The following is a 27,183-nucleotide window of genomic DNA, read 5'->3' as shown; positions in this document are numbered from 1 at the left end:
GGAATTGTTTCAAAATTTTATTTTATAGAAAATTTTGTCAAAATTTCAGTTCTTTAGAAAATTTTGACAAATATTATTTCTTTAGAAAATTGTGTCAAAATTTTATTTCTATAGAAAAGTTTGCCAAAAATTTTCTTTCTATAGGAAATTTTATCAAAAATTTATTTCAATATAAAATTTTATCAAAGTTTTATTTCTTTAGAAAATTTTGGAAAAATTTTATATTGTCAAACATTTGTGGGAGGACATTTTTGAGTTTATAAGACTAAGGAAAGTACTATGTGGCGGATAGGTACGAGAATTTTTATTTCACTGAAGCACTCATAGCACTCGCATACATACAATTCTCATAATAGTGTCCGTTTATTCTTACATTTGAGTCGACATTGTTTTTTTTTCTCCATATGAAAAACAGTATTTTTTTAATGTATTGTATGAATGAATTTATATGATATGTTTTATCTTGAAGTTTGGCCTCTTTGAAATACACAACATTTTTCAATAATCCCCTAACCTAAGATTTCTGTCAGTGTCTAAAGTAGACATATTTAAGAATCAAATAATATAAATAAATAAAAATATTTTTTGACGTACTTATCTCTAATTCGTTGCTTCTTAAAATACCTGCCTTGCATATATAAATAGCTAAAATCTTACCCAGTGTTAAGAATATCTTAACATCTGTGGGCCAGTAGATATCGAAAAGCTTGCGTGTATAGGTATTACAAAAAAAAAAAAAAAAAAAAAAAACGCAAGGAGGTGTATAAATCCTCTCTCAATCCTAAAATATATGTGAAATAAAGTTATTGCTCCTTGCCACCTCTACGACTATGTCAAGTATTTTGGTCACGTTTTGGAGAGCCTTCGTCTTAAATACGTTTGGATTTCGATGCCATGTTAAGAACTTTTAATATGACTTTAAATACCAATGTTAGTGTATATACACCCAAAAACAAAAAAACGCACATGCTTAGAGGGGTCTTAAGGATCAACATTATACTGGTTACTAAGCTGAAATATGAAGCACCAAAACGGAAATCCCAGTAAATGGCAAAGCAAAACGTAATAAATCCCACAAAAAGCAATAACAACGGAGAAGTGAAAACGTGGAAGAAGAGGAAAAAAATATCATCATCATCATCAAAGGGAGCAAAAGGTATTAAAACTTAGATGCTTAAATAAAAATATTTTTTTATAAGCAGGATATATATAAATAAAAATATATATAAATCTTTCTGTTAGATTTTATTTTGTACGTCGATGTTTTTTTGTGCCACGCACGTACAGCGAACAGAAAATATTTTATATTCATAAAAATATCAAGCTGATGTATAAGCTAACACTATAAAATCGATATTTGAGTCAAAGTTATCATGGATTAAGACAAATTTTAAATTAAAAAAAAAAAACAATGCCTTAAAGTATGCAAAGATCTTCATAGGAAATTCCAAAAAATAGTAAAATTTCAATTTTAGTTTCCAAAAGCCTGAAAGTATGCAAATATTTTACATGGGAAAGTCTATAAAATAGTAAAATTTCAATTTTAGTTTCATAGACTTTATATTTTTAATTTAATATTATTATTAATATTTTTGATGGCCTTCAAATGCCATTGATATTTGAGATTAAAAAAAAGTTTCCAAAAACCTGAAAGTATGCAAATATTTTGCATGGAAAATTCTATAAAATAGTAAAATTTGAATTTTAGTTTCCCAGACTTCATATTTAATTTTATATTCATTAATTTAATATTCTTATTTTTGTTGGCCTTCAAATGCCATTGATCTTTGAGATTTTTTTAAACATAAATATTTTTATGTCTAACTGTTTATGTCTATATTGCATCATTTCTCCCCAAGATGCTGTTAGAATTCTCTAAATATTTGTTCAAATTTCATAAACTGTAAACTTATAATAAGAAAGAAAACTTTTATGAAAACAAATTTAAGCGTTTTTCTTTTTCGTAGAATAAACTCAAATGAAAAACTGAAACTGAATTTTTTCAACTTTATTCTATGTGCTGGACATTGTTAATATCACTTACAGTGTGCAAATATTTATTTATTCATTTGAGCAAAAACGACATTGCCATAAATGAAAATTGAAATAAAAATGAAATCAAGGGATTCTTAGAATTAAATAAAAACCAAAAGAAGAGACACCAGAACATGAAAAATTATGTGTACAGTCTGGCAGCGATTATCTGAACAACATTTGTCATAAGTTAAGCATATAAACTTAATTTTTTTTTTGTTTGCCATTTGGCCCTGTGTTATGTTGCCATTTCCATTTTCAGTGTCTGCGTTGGTAAATTTATGACTGCTGTAAGAGCCACATGCTATAACAAATTTTATATAAAAAATATATATATATACATATACAGACAAATATGAAGCAACAGTGGGTCAATACATGGATAGAAATGAATAAAAAGTATTTCGCAAAATCTGTTTATATTCAAATCTCTGGCCTCAGGCACCTAGAAATATGCTTCGATTATTTTTAACTTATATACAGAGATCGACTTTCAGTACAAGTTAATTAAGCAAAGATATCGTGATAATATTTATTGAAAACACACCACATAATAAGGGGGAATACAAGAAACCGACATATTTGTTTAAATAAATTAACTCAAAAATGCCATACTTTTCATAAATAAAGAAGAACGAAGTACGTATATATTATTCATATATTGATTTAGTGGAAATATATAAAATTTTCTTCAATAAATGACTAAATTTAATTCATTTCACCACAAAAATGGCATACTTGAAGACTGAAACCTGTTTGCCTATTAAAAACAGATTTTACTATTTGCATACTTTTAGGCTGGGTCGAGATATTCATGCAAATTGGTAATGGAAAAGTGGTATAAAAAGAGGAATGAAGTACGTACATATTATTCATATATTGATTTAGTGGAAATATATAAAATTGTTCAAAAAACTAATAAATTTAAATCATTTCACCACAAAAATGACATCCTTGAAGACTGAAACCTGTTTGCCTATTAAAAAATCGATTTAATTACTTGCATACTTTTAGGCTGGGTCGAAATATTCATGCAAATTGGTAATGGAAACGTGGTATAAATATAAGACTGGAAACAAATATTAAAATTGTAGTTTCTATATGTTCTATACTAGAGGTGTGCGCGTGACTGAAATTTCACTCACACTCAGGCACATTCACGAAGTAAAATATTTATTCAGGCACACTCACCCACGATACGTGTGGTAGCCAATCCCACTCACGCACATTCACGAAATGAAAACCTGTACTCACGCACGAACTACTTTTAAAGACTCACGTTCACGCACGATTCATGACAATTGACGTGATTCACGACAAATTCAAGAGACTCACGATATATTCCAAAGGAAACCAGCAAAGGTAACAAAATTTAAAAATAGAGTACAGTTCGAGAGCTAAATTAATTTCAGTTAACATACGAGTGTGAATTAAATCTTGATTATTTTCGTGAGCGTGATTATGCAGGAATTTTATTCACGCACATTCGCGAACCCATTCACGCACATTGACGATAGTTGCTTTGGATTTTATTCACGACTCACGTGATTCACGCGTGAATCAGGCGTGTCACGAAAATTTCGTGTCACGCGCTAACCTCTATTCTATACCCATAATCTATGTGGATCTCAGAGCATAAATAAAACAAGAAATATTGCGTTAAGCAGGTATAACGTGAAAGAGGGAATTGAATTGATTTGGTGCCTTAATTGAATTGAATTGGTGCATTAATTGCTAAAACAATTTATTTTTACGATTAAAAATGGAATTCTTTATAATTAAACTGATAAAATACTAAGTCAAAAATCTTTGCAGTTAGCAACCAATTTTTGTTTATTTATTTTCATAATTTATTACGATTGTAAATTTTGTAAAAATAATAATAAATTTTTTTTAGATATCCATGCATTATCTACTTTATATTATTTATTTTTGTTGAATAGTTTTTTTTTATTTTATTTTATTTTACTTTTTATTTTATTTTACTTTTTATTTTATTTTATTTTTTTTATTTATGTTTGCCTATTAAAAAAATTCGATTGAAATATTTGCATATTTTCAGGCTGAAACATATGGATCGAAATGTTTATGCAAATGAAATGGAATGACAATGGAAATGTGGTAAAAGTATATAACTGGTAACGAAAACTAAACTTCTAGTTGCTGCATGTACCATATTTTGCAGATGACGGAGCAAAAATGGTAACAAGAAATATTACGCTAATCAGGTAGTACGTGAAAGCAAGACAAATTAAAAGTGATTCAACGATATAGAAACATTTTGTGCCTCAATTAGTAAGCCAATTTATTTTTTCATTTAAAAGTAGAATATTATAAAATTAAAAACCCAGCAAAAAATTTTAAAGTTCTTCCAAAGGCACAACTTTAAAAGCACTTCCAGAAAATGCACTCCCAATGATGTCCTTTATTTTAACTATCCAGGAAGTTCTTTTAATTCGTTTTTTTATAACTTGGTTTTTTCATACTTTTAATGGGTAATTTTAATTTTTTGTATTCCAAATAGGTTAAAAACAGAGTAAGAATTCATAAAATGGTACAAATCATTTAAATTTTGTCAAAACAATGCTAAATCCAATCTGAAAAAATTGTGAATTTTTGATCATATTTGAGGTCAAACGTTTCCAACAAGCGTTAGAATCCATTAAAAATGATAAAAATTATTTATTTGACACAATATCACAGATTTTTTTAATTTAGATCCAAAACATTGAAATCGGATTACACCTAAAGAAGTGAAGCAAATTCAGTGCAACGGCTGTTGAAATGTAGGACATCCGTCCTATGACAAGTCCATGTTAAATTCATCGCTTCTGCGTCAATTATGCACCACTTCCGGATCCAAAAAGAACATTTTCATTACTTTTTTGGCGACGCTTTTTTGCTGGGGTCAAAAACCAATTTTTATTTATTTATTCTCATAATTTATTATGTTTGCAAATCTTGTAAAATTATTGTAAATTTTAATTTTTTAGGTGTACTTGCATTATTTATTTATTTTACTTTATTTCATTTTTTAATTATTTTTTTATTTTATATTATTTTACTTTATTTTATTTTATTTTATTTTATTTTATTTTACTTTACTTTATTTTATTTTATTTTATTTTATTTTATTTTATTTTATTTTATTTTATGTTTGCCAATTAAAAATCTTCAATTGAAATATTTGCATACTTTTCAGCCTGAAATATATGGATCGATATGTTTATGCAAATCGGTATTGGAATAGTTGATACATATACCATACCCCTCAGCCTTTGTTGATACCGAAGCAAAAATGGAACAAGAAATATTACGTGAAAGCGGGACAAATAAAAAGTGTCACAAAAATTACAGGAACATAATGACAATGATAATAATTTGGCGGCTTAATAATTAAACAAATTTATTTTGTTTCTTTTGCAAATGGAATCTTACAAAAGTAAAATAAGGGCACAAAGCATTGTAGCAAGCAACCATTTTTATACCCTCCATCATAGGAAGGGGGTATGTTAACTTTGTCATTCCGTTTGTAACACATCGAAATATTGGTCTAAGACCCCATTAGGTATATATACTCATATTCTGGGTTGTGGTGAAATTCTGAGTAGAGCTAAGCATGTACATCCGTCCGCCCGTCCGTCCGTTCGTCCGTCTGTTGAAATCACGCTAATTTCCGAACGAAACAAGCTATCGACTTGAAACTTGACATAAGTAGTTGTTATTGATGTAGGTCAGATGGTATTGGAAATGGGCCATATCGGTTCACCTTTACGTATAGCCCCCATATAAACGGACCCCCAGATTTGGCTTGCGAGCCTCTAAGAGAAGCATTTTTCATCCGATCCGGCTGAAATTTGGTACATTGTGTTGGCATATGGTCTCTAACAACCATGCCAGAATTGGTCCATATCGGTCCATAATTATATATAGCCCCCACACAAACCAATCACCCGATTTGGCTAGCGGAGCCTCTAAGAGAAGCAAATTTCATCCGATCCGGTTGAAATTTGGTACGTGGTGTTAATATATGGTCTCTAACAACCATGCCAGAATTGGTCCATATCGGTCCATACTTATATATAGCCCCCATACAAACCGATCCCCAGATTTGGCTTGCGGAGCTTCTAAGAGAGGCAAATTTCATTCGATCCAGTTGAAATTTGGTACATGGTGTTACTATACGGTCTCTAACAACCACGCCAGAATTGGTCCATATCGGTCCATAATTATGTATAGCCCCCATACAAACCCATCCCCAGATTTGGCTTGCGGAGCCTCTAAGAGAAGCAAATTTCATCCGATCCGGTTGCAATTTGATACATGTGTTGTCATATGGTCTCTAACAACCATGCCAGAATTGGTCAATATAGGTCCATAATTATATATAGCCCCCATACAAACTGATCCCCAGATTTGGGTTGCGGAGCCTCTAAGAGAAGCCAATTTCATCCGATCCGGTTAAAATTTGGTACGTGGTGTTAATATATGGTCTCTAACAACCATGCAAGAATTGGTCCATATCGGTCCATAATTATATATAGCCCCCATGTAAACCGATCCCCAGATTTGACCTCCGGAGCCTTTTGGAGGAGAAAAATTTATCCGATCCGGTTGAAACTTACTACGTGGTGTTTGTATATGGTCTCTAATAACCATGCAAAAATTGGTCCATATCGGTCCATAATTATATATAGCGCCCATATAAACCGATCCCCCGATTTGACCTACGGAGCCTCTTGAAGGAGCAAAATTCATCCGATCCGGTTGAAATTTGGAACATTTCGCTAGTATATGGTCGATAACACCATGCCAAAATTGGCTCGTATTGATCTATGTTATATATAGCCCCCAAATAAACCGATTCCCAATCACAGAAAAATCAGTATTGCCACTCGAGTCAAAAATAATCTACCAAATTTTATTGCCGTAGAAAATTTTGTCAAAATTTTATGTTTCCATAGAAAATTTTGTCAAAATTTGATTTCTATAGAAAATGTTGTCAAAATATAAATTCTATACAAAATTTTGTCAGAATTTTATTTTATTTTATTTCTATAGAAAATTTTGTCAAAATTTTATTTCTATAGAAAATTTTTTCAAAATTTTATTTCCATAGAAATTTTGTCAAAATTTTATTTCTATAGAAAATTTTGTCAGAATTTTATTTCTGTAGAAAATTTTGGCAAAATGTTATTTCTATGGAAAATTTTGTCACAATTTTATTTCTATAGAAAATGTTGTCATCATTTTATTTCTATAGAAAATTTTGTGAAAATTTTATTTCTATAGAAAATTTATGAAGCATTACATAGTTGGAGAGGAATATTTTGCAAAATCTTCCAAAACATCAAGAATTCTACCAATCTACCAATTAGTAAAAAATTTGCGATTTATGGAAGACTCGTGTTCATAATTGCATATAGCCCCCATAATATAATAATAATATTTCAATTCTGGCTCTATAATTGCCGCTCAAAAGTCCATATCGGTTCGTAATTATTTCTTCCCTATTTACACCGGTCAAGAACTGAATATATACGTATTTAATGGACCTTTCTTTTATCTACTATATACCCCCTTCATGGACTAACTTACAATTTAAAAGATGATATTAAGAAGTTTTAAGACGCCTTGCCATCGGCCGCAACCCAAGTAATTTAATTGTGGATGACCGTCTTTAGTAGAAGTTTCTATGCAATCCATGGTGGAGGGTACATAAGATTCGGCCTGGCCGAACTTACGGCCGTATATACTTGTTTTTAGATATTTTCATATTTTATTGCGATTGTCAGTTTTGTAAAATTATAATAAAACTTAATTTTTTAGCAATTCATGCAATATTTATTTTATTTTATTTTATTTTATTTTTTTATTTTATTTTATTTTATTTTTATTTTTATTTTTATTTTTATTTATTTTATTTTATATAATAAAACTTAATTTTTTAGCAATTCATGCAATATTTATTTTATTTTATTTTATTTTATTTTATTTTATTTTGTTTTATTTCATTTTATTTTATTTTACTTTATTTTTATTTATTTTATTTTATTTTATTTTATTTTATTTTATTTTACTTTATTTTATTTTACTTAATTTTATTTTACTTTACTTTACTTTATTTTATTTTATTTTATTTTATTTTATTTTATTTTATTTTATTTTATTTTATTTTATTTTATTTTTTATTTTATTTTATTTTATTTTATTTTATTTTATTTTATTTTTTATTTATTTTATTTTATATTATTTTATTTTATTTTATATTATTTTATTTTGTTTTATTTTATTTTATTTTATTTTATTTTATTTTATTTTATTTTATTTTATTTTATTTTATTTTGTTTTATTTCATTTTATTTTATTTTACTTTATTTTTATTTTTATTTATTTTATTTTATTTTATTTTATTTTATTTTATTTTACTTAATTTTATTTTACTTTACTTTATTTTATTTTATTTTATTTCATTTTATTTTATCTCATTTCATTATAATTTTATTTTAATAAATATTCTCCTATTTAACCAAACGAATAGTTTATTGCCACTGTTTCAAGTACACATGTCCTCAGTGATCCTTGTATAACCTCTGCCATGGTTTATATTTTACTTTTTTTTTTGTTATTATCCCATACTTAAATGTATGTCGCATTGCATATTGCGAAATGCTGGTCATAAATGGCTTCACATTATTATGCGTAATGAAGGCCATTACAGACATAAACTATTGGACATGACATTATGCAAGGATAGTTTGTTAACGCGAATTTTCATATTACTCACATAATGGGTTGGCATCAGTCGTATCGGTAACAGATTGCTCTGATAGACTATATTTCTTATGTCCTAAATGAATAAAATGTATAGAGATAAAAGTATTCGGTATTTTTTTATATGGAAACAAAAGAAAATAAAGATTTTCTGAGATGAGAATGCACTAAAAAGGGGCAAAAGTGAAATCTAAGATTGTTTATCTTGTATAGAGGTCCCAGTTTTTACAGAAAACGCCGTCTTGTAAGATATTTTTCAATTTAAAATATTGATCTTTAGAAACAGAAATGACTGTATGGTTTGTCTGTAATTCATAAGTGGAGCTGATCTCAAAAGTTGAGGAGCCTTACCTTTCAATGTGTTTGGAATCGTCCATATCGCTTCATATTAGATTAGAGACTTAATGCAACCAGCAAATGTAAACTCACCATACTTTTCGTCAAATTGAAAAAAATCGGTCAATGATTATTAATTTTTTTATGTTGAAAATTTCTAAAACTCTTTTTAGCACTATACAAAGAAACACAATTTAAATAATATCCATTGATTTTAAGAAAATATGAACTATTTTGTGCTAATTTCGAATAATGTAAATTTATATAATTTAATTATTATATATATTTTTTAAATATTTTTAGTTAATGTCTTTGAAGTAAAAAATCTAATTATAAAAAGGAATATTTTTAATTGATTTCTAAAATCAATTAAATGTCAAGAACTAAAATAAATTTAAATAGGCTACAAAAAAATTCGTTTGCTTTTTTCTGGGGGTATGATAACCCTCATGTGGCTTGTTTTACATCAACACTGCCCTGGTTCTATTTGTTAGCTGCATTTTAATCCTATTGTTTATGACACCAAAATGTGTTGCATACCTTGAGGCTGCTTTGAAAATAGGTATTTTTTCGCACATAATATCTCGTTATTTATTATATTTTTACTATTTAAGCATTAAACCATATCTAATTAATTATTCATGTTATAAATTTATGCATAAAGTAGATAATCATTGTTTAATTTATATACTTACATTGTATTAAAATAATGAACAATAATATATAAAGGCTTCGATCGAATGTCGGTCTCATGACTTCATAACTTCGTAAAATGTTGATAGTTGTTGAGAGGAGGGTTGTGGTAGTAGAAGTGATGATAATGCTTACAGCAACAATAGGTTTATTGAGAGATGCTAGACAAATGTCGAATCACGATTAATTCCACAAATCCAATTTGATTATATTCAAATATTGGTGATGAAAATGGTTTTTTGTTTGGATTTTTTTTTCCTCTTTGTTTACTTTTCTATTTCACAAAATTTTTTCTTTGGCACCAATGGGATAAAGTTGTAGTTTAAAGGGATAGAAAGGTTTTGTTGGCTTAGAGTATGGAGTGCTGAAAGAGAATAAATAAATTATTAATTAATTCACTTTGATAAGCCAACAGTTATGGTAATTTGATTTATTTAATATAATTAGAGGAAAAAATGAAAATTTCCCTGTAAAGAATTTTCTATTCTATAAAAAAGAAAAAAATATTTTATTAATAAATTTATTAAAAATACTTAAGATATTCCCATTAATGCAATTATTCTTTCCTCTAACTAAGCATATATTAATTTTCTTTGTTTTTTTTTTTTGTCTTTTATATAAAACTATTTCCTTCCCCATAGTACCATGACATTTAATCCATATGCAATGTAAGCCATAGTTTTTAGCAGTTACATGGCAATCTTTTGTTTTCGTCTCGTTTAGTTGGTAAATTTCTAAGTAATGATTTTTCTTTTTCATGCTGCTGCATTACTGTAATGCTATGTAAACAAATATGAAAATTGTTCGGTAAGAGGTCACCTTCCGCCCCCAAAAGGGTTGTCTGACCTAATTTTTCTCTAAACGCCCCACATAGAACAAAGCAGAGACTTACATAGTCGAGACATTAACCCCATGATGGCGGAGACCACACAAATACATGTAACTGTAGCTATTGTGTGAATGTGAAGATTTACGCTCAAAGAAAATTTTCTAAATTTATTTACAAAAAAATATGCATTTTTTATTTACTCTGCCATGTCATGATAAATTGTAGTTTTATTCAAAGACATACGACTTTAGCAGAGGGACACAAATTTCAAAAAATAACCTACCAACTTTTGAAGAAAATTTTACCAAAAAAAAACTACCAAACCAAAAAGTCTTGTTTTCCTACATTTTATTTTTTTGACAAAAATTTTTATAGAAAATGTTGCTAAAATTTTATTTTATAACAAATTATGTCAAAATATTATTTGTATAGAAAATTTTGTCAAAATTTTACTTCTATAGAAATTTTTGTCACAATTTAATTTCTATAGAAAATTTTGTAAAGATTTCATTTCTATAGAAAATTTTGTCAAAATTGAATTTCTATAAAGAATTTTGTCAAAATAGAAAAACTTTGTCAAGATTTTATTTCTATAGAAAATTTTGTCAAAATTTTATTTTTATAGAAAATTTTGTCAAAATTTTACTTTTTAGAAAACTTTGTCAATGTCAAGATTTTATTTCTATAGAAAATTTTGTCAAAATTTTATTTTTATAAAAAATTTTGTCAAAATTTTATTTCATTGTCGTTGTTTTTTTATTTCAGCTTAAAACCATACATTGACTAAACTACAAGAGTAGCTTAACCAACAGAGGAAAAGAATGTTTGTCAAATTTATTTGGGCAAAGCCCTATAGACTGCAAGATGGTTGGATGGACGCACGTTTCGGAATTACCACATTCCTCATCAGCATCCTCTACTTGCAGCAAAACTATCAACCAATTATCAGAATAAATTCAGGCAGTTTATTAAACCCAACAAAAACCACACTTGAACCCTCCGAAAAAAGGTTTTACATTGATAGCCGGCTTATGCCGAAATAAACTCGAAACAAACATATCTCTTTTCCTATGCCACTGTCAAATCATCGATTTGAATTCACATGGCTGGGTTTATTTTGAGCGTGCCTCCTCTTCTTTTTCCATTTGTTTTGTTTTGTTATTGTTGGTTTTGTTCTTTAAGCATTGTCGTTGTTTTTTTATTTCAGCTTAAAACCATACATTGACTAAACTACAAGAGTAGCTTAACCAACAGAGGAAAAGAATGTTTGTCAAATTTATTTGGGCAAAGCCCTATAGACTGCAAGATGGTTGGATGGACGCACGTTTCGGAATTACCACATTCCTCATCAGCATCCTCTACTTGCAGCAAAACTATCAACCAATTATCAGAATAAATTCAGGCAGTTTATTAAACCCAACAAAAACCACACTTGAACCCTCCGAAAAAAGGTTTTACATTGATAGCCGGCTTATGCCGAAATAAACTCGAAACAAACATATCTCTTTTCCTATGCCACTGTCAAATCATCGATTTGAATTCACATGGCTGGGTTTATTTTGAGCGTGCCTCCTCTTCTTTTTCCATTTGTTTTGTTTTGTTATTGTTGGTTTTGTTCTTTAAGCATTGTCGTTGTTTTTTTATTTCAGCTTAAAACCATACATTGACTAAACTACAAGAGTAGCTTAACCAACAGAGGAAAAGAATGTTTGTCAAATTTATTTGGGCAAAGCCCTATAGACTGCAAGATGGTTGGATGGACGCACGTTTCGGAATTACCACATTCCTCATCAGCATCCTCTACTTGCAGCAAAACTATCAACCAATTATCAGAATAAATTCAGGCAGTTTATTAAACCCAACAAAAACCACACTTGAACCCTCCGAAAAAAGGTTTTACATTGATAGCCGGCTTATGCCGAAATAAACTCGAAACAAACATATCTCTTTTCCTATGCCACTGTCAAATCATCGATTTGAATTCACATGGCTGGGTTTATTTTGAGCGTGCCTCCTCTTCTTTTTCCATTTGTTTTGTTTTGTTATTGTTGGTTTTGTTCTTTAAGCATTGTCGTTGTTTTTTTATTTCAGCTTAAAACCATACATTGACTAAACTACAAGAGTAGCTTAACCAACAGAGGAAAAGAATGTTTGTCAAATTTATTTGGGCAAAGCCCTATAGACTGCAAGATGGTTGCCGGCTATCAATGTAAAACCTTTTTTCGGAGGGTTCAAGTGTGGTTTTTGTTGGGTTTAATAAACTGCCTGAATTTATTCTGATAATTGGTTGATAGTTTTGCTGCAAGTAGAGGATGCTGATGAGGAATGTGGTAATTCCGAAACGTGCGTCCATCCAACCATCTTGCAGTCTATAGGGCTTTGCCCAAATAAATTTGACAAACATTCTTTTCCTCTGTTGGTTAAGCTACTCTTGTAGTTTAGTCAATGTATGGTTTTAAGCTGAAATAAAAAAACAACGACAATGCTTAAAGAACAAAACCAACAATAACAAAACAAAACAAATGGAAAAATTTTATTTCTATAGAAAATTTTGTCAAAATTTAATTTCTATAGAAAATTTTGTCAAAATTGAATTTCTATAAAGAATTTTGACAAAATAAGCTTTGTCAAGATTTTATTTCTATAGAAAAATTTGTAAAAATTTTACTTTTATAGAAAATTTTGTCAAAATTTTAATTTTTATAAAATTTTATCAAAATTTTATTTCTATAGTAAATTTTGTAACAATTTTATTTATATAAAAAAGTTTTGTCAAAATTTTATTTCTATAAAAAAGTTTTGTCAACATTGTTTCTATAGTAAATTTTCTCAAAATTGTTTCAATAGTAAATTTTCTCAAAATGTTATTTATAAATTTTGTCAAAATTTTATTTCTATAGAAATTTTTGTCAAAATGTTATTTCTATAGAAAATTTTGTCAAAATTTCATTTCTATAGAAATATTTCTCAAAATTGTCTTTCCATATCAATTTTTTTCCAAATTTTATTCCTATAGAAAATTTTGTCAAAATTGTATTTCTATAGAAAATTTTGTCAAAATTGAATTTCTATAGAAAATTTTGTCAAAATTGTAGTTCTATAGAAAATTTTTGTCAAAATTGTATATCTATAGAAAATTTTGTCAAAATTTTATTTCTATAGAAATTTTTGTCAACATTTTATTTCTATAGAAAATTTTGTCAAAATTTTATTTCTATAGACAATTTTGTGAACATTTTATTTCTATAGAAAATTTTGTCCAAATTTTACTTCTATATTAATTTCTTTTTTCAAAATTTTTTTTCTACAGAAATTTTTGTCAAAATTTCATTTTTGTAGAAAACTTTTCAACATTTCATTTCTATAGAAATTTTTTTCAAAATTTTGTTTCAATAAAAAATTTTTTCAAAATTTTATTTCTATAGAAAATTTTTTCAAAATTTTTTTCTATAGAAAATTTTGTCAAAATTTTATTTCTATAGAAAATTTTGTCAAAATTTTATTTCTATAGAAAATTTTGTCAAAATTTTATTTCTATAGAAAATTTTGTCAAAATTTTATTTCTATAAAAGATTTTGTCAAAATTTTATTTCTATAGAAAATTTTGTCAAAATTTTATTTCTATAGAAAATTTTTGTCAAAATTTTATTTCGATAGACAATTTTATCAAAATTTTATTTTGATAGAAAATTTTGTCAAAATTTTATTTCTATAGAAAATGTTGTGAAAATTTTATTTCTATAGAAAATTTTTGTCAGAAATTTATTTCTATAGAAAATTTTGTCAAAATTTTATTTCTATAGAAAATTTTGTGAACATTTTATTTCTATACAAAATTTTGTCAAAATTTTATTTCTGTATCAATTTTTTTTTTTAAATTTTATTTCTGTAGAAATTTTTATCAGCATTTTATTTCTATAGAAAATTTTATCAAAATTTCATTTCAGTAAAAAATGTCAAAATTTTATTTCTATACAAAATTTTGTCAAAATTTTAATTCTATAGAAATACAACGACCCGGAACATAATAAGGTTTATTGAAAGTAAACTTTGTCCAGTATAATTCAAGCCCCTTTCTATTTACTATAAAAAAGAAAACGGATTAAAAAAAATATTTTTATTCGAAAAATCTAATATTTGCTTAAATACCAAAATAATACTCATTAATTTTTTAACTAACACATTTAGTCCAGTGACTCTCAAACGATGATTACATTGCCTGTATAGAACATAGTAGGCGTTATTGAAAGTAAACCCTCTTTCTTTATTATGAAAGAGAAAATTAGATAATAAACATTTTGATACGAAAGATTTCCTTAAATACCAAAATAAAATCGATTAATTTTTCAACTAAACACATTTGGTCCAGTGACTTTCAAACTATTTTAAAACTAGCTCAAAAATGGAACTACATTATGGCGATGATATCTTAAAGCGACAGACATTGGTGTCACGGATAAGTGTGACCCTAGAACTATGCAACATATTTATGTATAGTAGGTATACAGGTTTCTCCCGTGATCTGTTAATTTCAAGGATTGATTTTCGATGAAATGGAGATAAAATGATAATTGGGTTTATTTACATCCAAGTCTATAAAAAAACATACTTCATAATTGCATAGAAAAAAACTTATAAAATTTTCTTTTATAAAAAATATGCCAAGGGTTTCAAAATAATTGACCCTGTATGTGAAACTATTTAGAAATTTTCAGTGCTAACTCGGGCAGGAATTTCCTTCAGTTGCATTTAAACAGTGCCAAACGCAGCTCTGAATGTTATGTTTGTTGTGCGCAGGGAGCAAAATTTACAAATTTGCCTGCACGATATCCGTGGTAGTGATTTTCAGGCATTGAATTGGACTCATCAAAATGGCTGTGCAACCTTATTCATCTCTGTCTGTTTTCTTTTGAAAAATTTTCCTAAGTGTAAAATCATACATAGTCACATCACTTTGGGTGAAAAAGACTAACAAATTTGCATATGGAGAGTATGACATCCATTTGTCGGCAAACTACTACAGCATACATGGAAAGCATAGTGAGAGCAATTTTGCAAAATACGCACCCTACAAACCGAAAAACAAAAATGTATAATCACACATACATGTACACTCTTACAAATGATATGTCAAATGCAGACAGGCATAACAGTTATTTCATGTAATGCCTATTTTCTGCCATGCATGCCTCGGTGACAGCATCAACAAAAAAAGTGGGATTGCATTTTAAGCCAAAACACAAATGCCGGCATAAACAAAAGCACAGACATACTGACGAGGTAGACAAAAGCCGAATAGGCTTGTATGCTTTACAGTGAGAAAAATATGGGCAGAAGAAAAAAAAATACAATAGATTATCATCACTGAAATTGCAGCAAATTGACATTCTCAGGCTTTGCCCAGCTCACTTCACTACGGCACTCGGCCAAATGGCTTAACATTGGCAACATCCAAGCATTACTGAATGCCTACTCAACTCATAACAATTTGTTGTCGAATGTTTAGAGGGCATTTTGAAGTTGAGGCATATGCTGGATGCTGGACTGCTGTAAGGGAAGAGTCAATTGTTAGGTGCTCAATGTATACTGGGATTATAGTAGGTGACCCTAAGGAGGAAGTAATTTACTACACAAGGTAAGGTGAGAACAATTTTTGGGAGGAGCAATTATTTGTAAAGGAATATATCTAAAATAATTTTTTTTTCATGATATTCCACTTTTTCATGAAATGCCTTAAAGTATGCTATTAAATATTTTCTCTAACAAATCGGGAATTCACAACATCATTCTGGTTTTATTATAAACACCGCCAGCTTTTGGAAATTGTGAGCAAAGGTAAGATAAGGTTTGGTGTCCGTCAGGGTATAATAACTTTGATCTACCAGAAAATGTGCCAACTAGAAATACTGATTTTAATATATACCGATACGAGGGCAGTTCGGAAACTTCTTAGCCTATCAATGAAAGAGAATAGTTAATTTTTCAAAAATATTTTTATTTTCTCCTGAAACTTCAATACACCAACTCGTAGACTCAGAATCACCTCCTGAGTCGATGTAACTCTTAGTGTCCCTCCGTCTGTCCATGTATTTGTTATTCGCAGGATTCCGGTCGCAATTATGAAACCGATTTTGAAAAAATTTGGTATATGGCACTTTTTTGGCACACGAACGAACGCTATTGAATTTGGAACAAATCGGATCAAATTTAGATATAGCTCCCATATATATGTATCGCCCGATTTCGATAAATGGGGTCAGATTGCGCTCATTTACTAACCGATCGTTGTCAAATTTGCTACAAACTTATCTAATTTATAGCCCTTGAAGTGTGCAAAATTTCATTGAAATCGGTTGAGATTTAGCTATAGCTGCCATATATATGTATCGCCCGATTTTCCCAAATTTGAACATAAGTCCTTTATTTATCAACCGATCTTACTCAAAGTTGGCCAAATCTAATCTTTTACGGTACTTACTATATGTGCAAAAACTGATCGAAATCGGTTCAGATTTAGCTATAGCTCCCATATATATGTATCGCCCGATTTTCCCAAATGTGGCCATAAAACCCTTATTTATCAACCAATTTTACTCAAAGTTGGCTTACTCTAATATTCTGTAGTAGCTACTATATGTACAAAAAATCATGGAAATCGGTTCAGATTTAGCTATAGCTCCCATATATATGTATCACCCGATTTTCCAAAATTTGGTCATAATAGAGTCTTATTTATTATCCAATCTTACTCAAATTTAGCACAAAGTAACATTCTGTGGTAGCGACCAAACCTGCAGAATATGGCCCATATCGGTTCAGATTTAAATATAGCTCCCTCATATATGTATCGACCGATTTCAACAAATTGGGTCACATTGTACTTTTTTACACAGCGATCATCGTCAAATTTAGCACAAAGTAATCTTTCACCCTTCAAGTCTACAAAATTTCATCGAAATCGGTTCAGATTTTGATATAGCTCCCATATATATGTATCGCTCGATATTGCCAAATTTGGCCGTACAACCCTTATTTATCAACGGATCCTATTCAAAGTTGGCTAAATGTAATCTTCTATAGCACTTACTGTATGTAAAAATTTTCACCCAAATCGGTTCAGATTTAGATATAGTTCCCATATATATGTAACGCCCGATTTTCCCAAATTTGGCCATAAAAACCTTATTTATTAAGCGATTTTACTTAAACTTGGCTTACTCTAATCTTTTATAGTACTAAACAATATGTGCTAAAAATCATCGAAATCGGTTCAGGTTTAGATATGGCTCCCATATATATGTATTGCCCGATTTTGCCAAATTTGATCGTAAAACCCGTATTTATCAACCGATCGTACTCAAAGTTGGCTAAATGTAATCTTCTGTAGCACTAACTTTATGTGCAAAATTTCATTGAAATCGGTCCAGATTTAGATATAGCTCCCATATATATGTATCTCCCGATTCAAATTTGGCCATAAAATCCTTTTTGTATTCCAAACATATATCATTGATACCCCACAAACAATGTTTACTAATTCAGTAGGTGTGGTTTAGGGTATAATATAGTCGGCCACGCCCACCTTTCTACTTTACTTGCTTGTTTTTTTTTTTTTTTTGTTTTTGCAAATACCTTAAAGTATGCTATTAAATAATTTTCTAAAGTAAACTGGAAATCACAGTATCATTATGATGCCAGCTTTGAGATAGGCATAATAGTAATCTATTTCAAGTAACAACAAACTATCAAAAAAAAAAAATCCAACAGAATCGGTAGGGTCAAATCTTCTATACCGTAATTCAATTTAGCTTCGTCTCTCCTATGTTGAATAGGTTTGTAGGCTAGCTTAGTTAGGAGAAATATATCAGATTTTTTCTTCATATTCTTGTGATGAATTCTCATCTTAATAGAGCTTCCTTCCTTATCTTTAGGCAATCGACTCGATGCCAAACACACTCAAATATCGGTTTACCCCATGTCGCGATTCCATCTTTTTTGCATCTTGCTTAAGGCATAATTCTCTCATAACCACTTTCACCACATGCTCTAAAAACACAAGTTCTAAAGTCTATTATGCTACAATAAGTACCCACTGCTCTAGAAACGATGCAAAGAGCAAGTAAGTTAACTGCCAATAACTTGATGAAAGTATCGTTCGTTGCACCGGCAAAAGGGGGACGGGGGCCAACACCGTAAGGCTGCCAAGCTCAGAATTGCAAATGTAAACTGACCCAAATCCCCAAAGGGAAACAATGGAGGGAATACAAAAACAACAAAAATTCCACTTGCAATAGGAAAACATTAATGCCAAAACAGTTGGCAAAAGTTATATGGTCGAGACTAATACTAGCATAGAGTAGAGTATGGCGCCGGAAAGTAAAACAAAATTGACACCCTTTGCCTTCTTTGCCATCGAACCAGAAGCCAGAAATTCTACCACTAACATAGACCACCAATAACAAATGACAGAGAGCAGACACACAAAGTGGAGTACATACAAACAAGAAAACAGAGAGTTTCATTGTATCTCTAAGTCTATATCACTATATATATAGATACGACTACAGAGTTCATCGATATGGACAAAGACATTCATTCTAATATACATATACATACACATATTGACATTATAATGCAAACAAAGCAGATATTATCCATAACAATGACAATAGCGGTAATGTTATCTCTTACAGCCTAACCATGTTGACAACGATGTTGCAAGTATTTCGTAGAGATATGACAACGAATATTGGGTAGGAGTATAACGGAGTTCAATGATTAAATGTATCCCAATGCAATGTAATCTATTTTAACAAAGTGTAGCATACTTTTAGGCTGAGCATTAATTTAGAAGGACTACATTACGATTTAGGATTTATTATCAAAACGGGAATTAGAACAATTAAGAACTGGAAACATAAGTAAACTGGTATAAAAACCATAGAGGAATCATCAAGGTGCTATATAAATAGAACACACGAAAACTTGAACACACACACAAATTTGAAAAAAAAATTAACAAAAATCTATTAAAAAAATCTTTTTTTTAAATAATTGATCACATTTTGTGGTAAGTATGGACAAAATTTTATTTTGTCAAAATCTTATTTCTATAGAGAATTTTGTCAAAATTTAGTTTCTATAGAGAATTTTGTCAAAATTTAGTTTCTACAGAAAAATTTTGTCAAAATTTTATTTCCATAAAAATTTTGTCAAAAGTAATTACAATAGCAAATTTTGTCAAAATTATATTACTATAGCAAATTTTGTCAAAATTATATTACTATAGCAAATTTTGTCAAAATTGTATTTTTATAGAAAATTCTGTCAAAATTTTATTTCTATAGAACATTTTGTCAAAATTGTATTTCTATAGAAAATTTTGTCAAACATTTTATTTATATAGAAAATTTTGTTAAAATTTTATTTCTATAGAAAATTGTGTTTATATTTTATTTCTATAGAAAATTCCATCGAAATTTTATATCTTTAGAAAATTTGGTCAAAATTTTATTTCTATAGAAAATTTTGTCAAAATTTTATTTCTATAGAAAATGTTGTTTATAATTGATCACATTTTGTGGTAAGTATGAACAAAATTGTATTTTGTCAAAATTTTATTTCTATAGAGAATTTTGTCAAAATTTAGTTTCTATAGAAAAATTTGTCAAAGTTTTATTTCTATAAACATTTTGTCAAAATTTTATTTCCATAAAAATTTTGTCAAAAGTATATTACAATAGCAAATTTTGTCAAAATTATATTACTATAGCCAATTTTGTCAAAATTATATTACTATAGCAAATTTTGTCAAAATTGTATTTTTATAGAAAATTCTGTCAAAATTTTATTTCTATAGAACATTTTGTCAAAATTTTATTTCTATAGGAAATTTTGTCAAAAATTTTATTTCTATAGAAAATTTTGTTAAAATTTTATTTCTATAGAAAATTTTGTTTATATTTTATTTCTATTGAAAATTCCATCGAAATTTTATATCTTTAGAAAATTTGGTCAAAATTTTATTTGTATAGAAAATTTTGTCAAAATTTTATTTCTATAGAAAATTTTGTTTATATTTTATTTCTATAGAAAATTCCGTCGAAATTTTATATCTTTGGAAAATTGGGGCAAAATTTTATTTCAATAGAAAATTTTGTCAAAATTTTATTTCTATAGAAAATTTTGTCAAAAATTTAATTTCTATAGAAAATTTTGGCAAAATTGTTTTTTATAGAAAATGTTGTCAAATTTTTATTTCCATAGAAAATTATGTCAAAATTTTATTTCTACAGAAAATTTTGTCAAAAACTTTATTTCTATAGAAAATTTTGTCAAAATTTTATTTGTATAAAAAATTTTGTCATTGTTTTATTTCTTTAGAAAATTTTGTCTAAACTTTATTTCTATAGAAAATTTTGTCAAAATTTTATTTTTATATAAAATTTTTTCTAAATTTTATTTCTTTAGACAATTTGGTCAAAATTGTATTTCTATAGAAAATTTTACTCAAAAACTTTATTTCTATAGCAAATTTTGTCAGAATTTTATTTGTATAGAACATTTTGTCAAAATTTTGGTTCTGTAAAAAATTTTAAAATTTTATTTTTATAGAAAATTTTATCAAAATTGATTTCTATGGAAAACTCTTTCAAAATTTTATATCTCTGGAAAATTTTGTCAAAATTGTTTTCTATAGAAAATTTTGTCAAAATTGTTTTCTATAGAAAATTTTGTCAAAATTTTTTTTTCTAAAAAAAAAATTTATAAAAATTTTATTTCTATAGAAAATTTTGTAAAAATTGTTTATTTCTATAGAACATTTTTCAAAATTTTATTTTTATAGAAAACTTTGTCACAACTTTATTACTATCGAAAATTTTGTCAAAAACTTTATTTCTATACAAAATTTTGTCAAAATTTTATTTGTGTAGAAAATTTGGAAAAAATTTTATTTCTATAGAAAATTTTGTCAAAAATTTATTTCTATGGAACGTTTTGTCAAAATTTTATTTCTATAGGAAATTTTGTCAAAAATTTTGTTAAAATTTTATTTCTATAGAAAATTTTGTCAAAATTGTTTTCTATAGAAAATGTTGTAAAAATTTTATTGCCATAGAAAATTATGTCAAAATTTTATATATTTGGCAAATATTGTCAAAATTCTATTTCTGAAGAAAAATATTGTCAAAATTTTTTTCTATAGAAAATTTTGTCAAAATTTTATTTGTATAGAAAATTTTGTCATAGTTATATTTCTTTAGAAAATTTTGTCGAAATTTTATTTCTTTAGAAAATTTGGTCAAAATTTTATTTCTATAGAAAATTTTGTCAAAAACTTTATTTTTATAGAAAATTTTGACAAAAACTTTATTTCTATAGAAAATTTTGTCAAAAACTTTATTTTTTATAGAAAATTTTGTCAAAATTTTATTTGTATAGAAAAATTTGTCATAGTTTTATTTCTTTAAAAAATTTTGTCGAAATTTTATTTCTTTCATTCGTTTTGTTTTGTTATTGTTGGTTTTTGTTCTTTAATCATTGTTGTTGTTGTTTTTTTTTCCTTTTTTTGATTTCAGCTTAAAACGAATTTATTTCGGCAATAGCCGGCTATCAATATAAAACCTTTTTTGGGAGCGTTCAAGTGTGGTTTATTGTTGGGTTTAATGAACTGCCTGAATTTATTCCGATAATTGGTTGATAGTTTTGCTGCAAGTAGAGGATGCTGATGAGGAATGTGGTAATTCCGAAACGTGCGTCCATCCAACCATCTTGTTGCCAAATAAATTTGACAACAATTATTTTCCTCTGTTGGTTAAGCTACACTTGTAGTTTAGTCAATGTATAATTTTATTTCTTTAGAAAATTTGGTAAAAATTTTATTTCTAGAGAAAATTTTGTCAAAAACTTTATTTTTATACAAATTTTTGTCAAAAACTTTATTTCTATAGAACATGTTGTCAAAATTTTATTTGTATAGAAAATTTTGCCAAAATTTTGTTTCTGTAGAAAATTTTGTCAAAATTTTATTTTTATAGAAAATTTTATCAAAATTTATTACTATGGAAAATTCTTTCAAGATTGTTTTCTATAGAAAATTTTGTCAAAAATTTTTTCTATAGAAAATTTTGTCAAATTTTTTTTATAGAAAATTTTATCAAAATTTTATTTCTATAGAAAATTTTGTCAATTTTTTTTATAGAAAATTTCAAAATTTTATTTCTTTAGAAAATATTGTCAAAATTTTATTTTTATAGAAAATTTTGTCAAAATTTTATTTCTTTGGAAAATTTTGTCAAGATTTTATTTCTACAGAAAATTTAGTAAAAATTTTATTTCTATAGAAATTTTCATCTAATAGAAAGTTGAAAAGTTCATTGTTTTATATAAATCATATATCTTCAATCCACCCTATTGAACTAAAATGAACCTAACGGATAATGGCTATATTAATGATGTAATATAAGCCTATTGTCGTAGTCAATATACATGACTATTGATTGAGATTTTTTCTTTTGTTTACTGTAATGAAAAGCTGATTATTAAATGCTAGCTCTTATTGAATTTCAATTTCTTCAAGACATGCAATTGAAATTTATGAAGGCAAAATGGACAAATCGAGAAATCATGTTGGTTAACCCATATTATAAGCATCACCTTTGATTAGAAACAATTTTTGAGTTGGTGGTCCTTCATATTGATCCTGTGGAAGGTAATTTGGATAATACTCTAAATGACAAAATTCCGTGAAAATTCATATTAAGCCAAAAGCAGTTGAAATTTGTGGATTTACTCATAAAATGGTATTTTATGATGAGTAATTGTAATTCCATTGCCTAAAAGTATGCAAGGGAAAAATCTTAAATATATTTAATATGATTATTTGGCACAAATCAGAGAGATAAAATATCGTAATAATTTAGTAATATCCACCATATATAGGCCAAAGTATTGCAATGGTTCATATATGACCTTGTTTATATTTTGAAAAAATAATGAAATTAAACTAAAACCGAATAATTGATGTTCAATAAAAATATGTTAAATTTAACATTAGCGCAAAGATGGTAGTTTTTCCATGTAGGTTTATAATTTCTTATATGTTAGGATTGGGTAACTGCACTGCCTAAAAGTAGGCAATGGACAAATTTTTCCAATATACATATATCCAATATGATTTTTTGGTACAGATCAGACGTTATTCAGTAGCCTAAAATCGAGATAAAATATCGCAACAAGTTAGCAGTCTACGTCTTTCCCAGATATAGACCAAACTTTTGTTGAAATTCTTTCTGTTGAGATAAAATTCTGATGCAATTAGTTAAACAATTGTTTTCCAATAAAAATTGGTTACATTTTTTATTTTTTATTATTAGCTTGAGTGACTTCACTACCTAAAAGTAGGCAATGAAAATTTTTTCCTAACTATATCCAATATAATTTTTCGGGTACATATCAGACATTATTCAATAGCCTGAAATCGAAATAAAATACCGAAGCCATTTAGTAACGTTCGTTTACCCCAGATATAGGCCAAACTATTGCAAAGATGGCATATCGGACTATATTTCTATTTCGAAAAAATATTAAATTAAACTAAAACCAAATAATTGCCGGGCAATAAAAATAGGTGGAATCTATCATTCGCTGAAAGATGGACTTTGTAGGTTCATAATTTGTTACATATTAGGGTAGAGTAGCTGCACTGCCTAAAAGTATGCAATGGAAATAAATTTGCTAAATATATTCAATATGATTTTTGAAAATACATCAGTCTAAAATTGAGATGAAATACCGAAACAAGTTAGTAGTGTCCGTCTTTCCCAGATATAGGCCACAATTTTTGTTGAAATTCTTTCTGTTGTGATAAAATGATGAGGCAATGCCTAAAAGTAGGCAATGGAAAATTTTCCCCTAAATATATCCAATATGATATTTTATATAAAATATAGATAAAATATCGACACACGTTAGCAGTGTCCGTCTTTCCCAAATATAGGAGAATTTTTACTGAAAATGTTTCTATTTAGATGCAATTCTGAGGCAAGTTGGAAAATAATGGTTTTGCAATAAAAATGGGGTTTCTTCCTATGTAGATATAGGCCACAACTTTTGTTGAAATTCTTTCTATTGTGATAAAATGATGAGGCAATGCCTAAAAGTAGGCAATGGAAAAATTGTCCCCCTAAATATATCCAATATGATATTTTATATAAAATCTAGATAAAATATCGACACACGTTAGTAGTGCCCGTCTTTCCCAAATATAGAAGAATTTTTACAGAAAATGTTTCTATTTAGATGCAGTTCTGAGGCAAGTTGGAAAATAATGGTTTTGCTATAAAAATGGGGTTTCTTCCTATGTAGTTGCTTAATCTGTTATAGCCCATATATAAAATGATCTTGGGACAGTATGAGGGTACAATTTTTATTCAACGACCCTATTTTTTTAATTTTCGAAAACTATTGCCGTCTTTTAGGCTCCCCCAAATCATAGCAAATTTTTTGGTTTCTATTCAATTTCGCAGTTTAAATTTACTTTTCATTTTTTTAGCAAATGCTTTTACCGAATCAATGCTACTGTGTTTTGTGTTTTCAAGACAGATCTATCCAAAGTTTACAGAACCCTTAACTTACATTCCTTTTCGCATGTGATGCGCTCATAAATCTAAGCACATATTGCTTGCTGTTGACTTTGATGTTGATGTTTATTCATGTTGGATTGTAGCTAACAAATTTCAAGCATTTATCCGGGGAAAAAACCACCAATCGCCTAAACACAAAAAACGCAAAAAATGCATTGATATAGGTGCAAGTTTGCGGGTGTTCTAGTTTCCTGGTGTATTTGGAAATTTCAGCGTTTTTTTTTTGTAAAATATCTGCACTGTACAAAAAAGCTTAAGCAGTTTCAAAGATTGTGCTTTTGATTTATATATTTTTTTACATATTTGTTATACATCATTTACGGCCTAAAAGTATGCAACAAATATTGGTTAATTTAAGCTTCTTTCCCGAACTGTGAAGTTGAAAGAATTATCTTCGATGAAATCTAGATAAAATTACTAGATCTATTTTTTTTTGTCTGTGTAACCAAAAGAGTAGATATATAGGCCAGACATGCAAACTCTTCAGTTACCTCCTCAAATGGAATTCTTCGGTTGTGTTGTTTTTTTCGTTTCTTTTTTTGCCAAAAGGAAATTAAAAGTTACAAAGTGAGTTTTATTTGGCCACAAATGAAAAGAAAACATTGGCGTAAAAAAACCACCAACTTGCAACCAACTACCGTACACCTTATACTGTGAAAATCGAGGAAAACATTGGCACAACTGAAAGGTTTACTATGATTTGCAAACTAAACTCCTTTTACCAATGGTTTGCGTGTTTAAAACAATTCGCAAAGTTATATTTCACCTTTCATGTTGATGCTATTCGCAAAACCAAAAACCCACTCACAATACAATAAGGAGGGGGTAGCAAATGTGGGAAATGTTAGAGATTACGAGAAACACATTAAACTTGATTGCCAAGCAGCCAGCTATTGTATCACCTAGTCAGGCAACCAATGCCAAAAACCCATTCAATGTGGCCAAAAATCAATGTAAAACCATCTTAATAAAATTTAAAGAGTAATTTAAACAATTAAAAAGTCTAATTAAAATTAAGCAAAAATTCTACAGAGATTGAGGTTTTTGTTATAGAGGCGGAGAGAGAGAGGGGATTTCGATTGTTTTTATTTTAAATTAAAAAAGAATTAATTCTAGTTAACGAAAATTTAATGTAAGACATACAAAATGTTATCGACTATCGACTTTTCGATAGGGAAAAACAATGTCAGAGAAATGTGTCTTCCATGCTAAGCAAGAATCGTACTCGTATTTTAAGGTCATGAAATCTTTGGCCTCTCGACAATATTGTTATACCCTCCACCATAGGATGGGGGGTATATTAACTTTGTCATTACGTGTGTAACACATCGAAATATTGCTCTAAGACGCCCATAAAGTATATATATTCTGGGTCGTGGTGAAATTCTGAGTCGATCTAAACATATCCCACACCTAAACGCCAAGTTTTTTTCCGAATTTTATTTGACATTTCTCTATTTCAGACTTACTCAATTTCAACCATGGAGAGATACACAATCCAACAACGTGTTAAATGGTTCCAAGAAATGGCAACAATGGATAATCAATTTTCGAAGAAAATCATCTTCAGTGATGAGGCACATTTTCACCTCAGTGGATTCGTCAATAAACATAATTGCCGCATTTGGGCGAATGAGAATCCAAGAGTGATGGTCGAAAATCCAATGCACCCACAAAGAGTGACTGTTTGGTGTGGTTTATGGGCTGGCGGCATCATCGGGCCGTAGTTTTTCCAAAATGAGGCCGGGCAGGCAGTTACTGTGAATGGTGTTCGCTATTGTGAGATGAAAACGAACTTTTTATGGCCCGAATTGGAAGATATGGATGTGGACGATATGTCGTTTCAGCAGGACGGTGCCACTTGCCACACAG

General features: G+C 28.4%; 1 protein-coding gene across 1 annotated transcript in view; it reads right to left on the bottom strand.

Moving 5' to 3' along the window:
* Nucleotides 1-27,183, bottom strand: part of tei (irregular chiasm C-roughest protein teiresias) — a 470,430-nt gene that overhangs the window by 368,787 nt on the left and 74,460 nt on the right. The window contains exon 3 of the mRNA XM_075311309.1: nt 9,840-10,201. Within this exon, the coding sequence (XP_075167424.1) occupies nt 9,840-9,897 (58 nt within the window). The 5' untranslated portion in view covers nt 9,898-10,201. The remainder of the gene's footprint in view (nt 1-9,839; nt 10,202-27,183) is intronic.

Source organism: Haematobia irritans, chromosome 5 (assembly GCF_050003625.1).
Source record: "Haematobia irritans isolate KBUSLIRL chromosome 5, ASM5000362v1, whole genome shotgun sequence".
Classification (NCBI taxonomy): domain Eukaryota; kingdom Metazoa; phylum Arthropoda; class Insecta; order Diptera; family Muscidae; genus Haematobia; species Haematobia irritans.
Note: the sequence above shows the minus strand (reverse complement) of the source record. Positions and strands in the feature narration are given on the sequence as shown.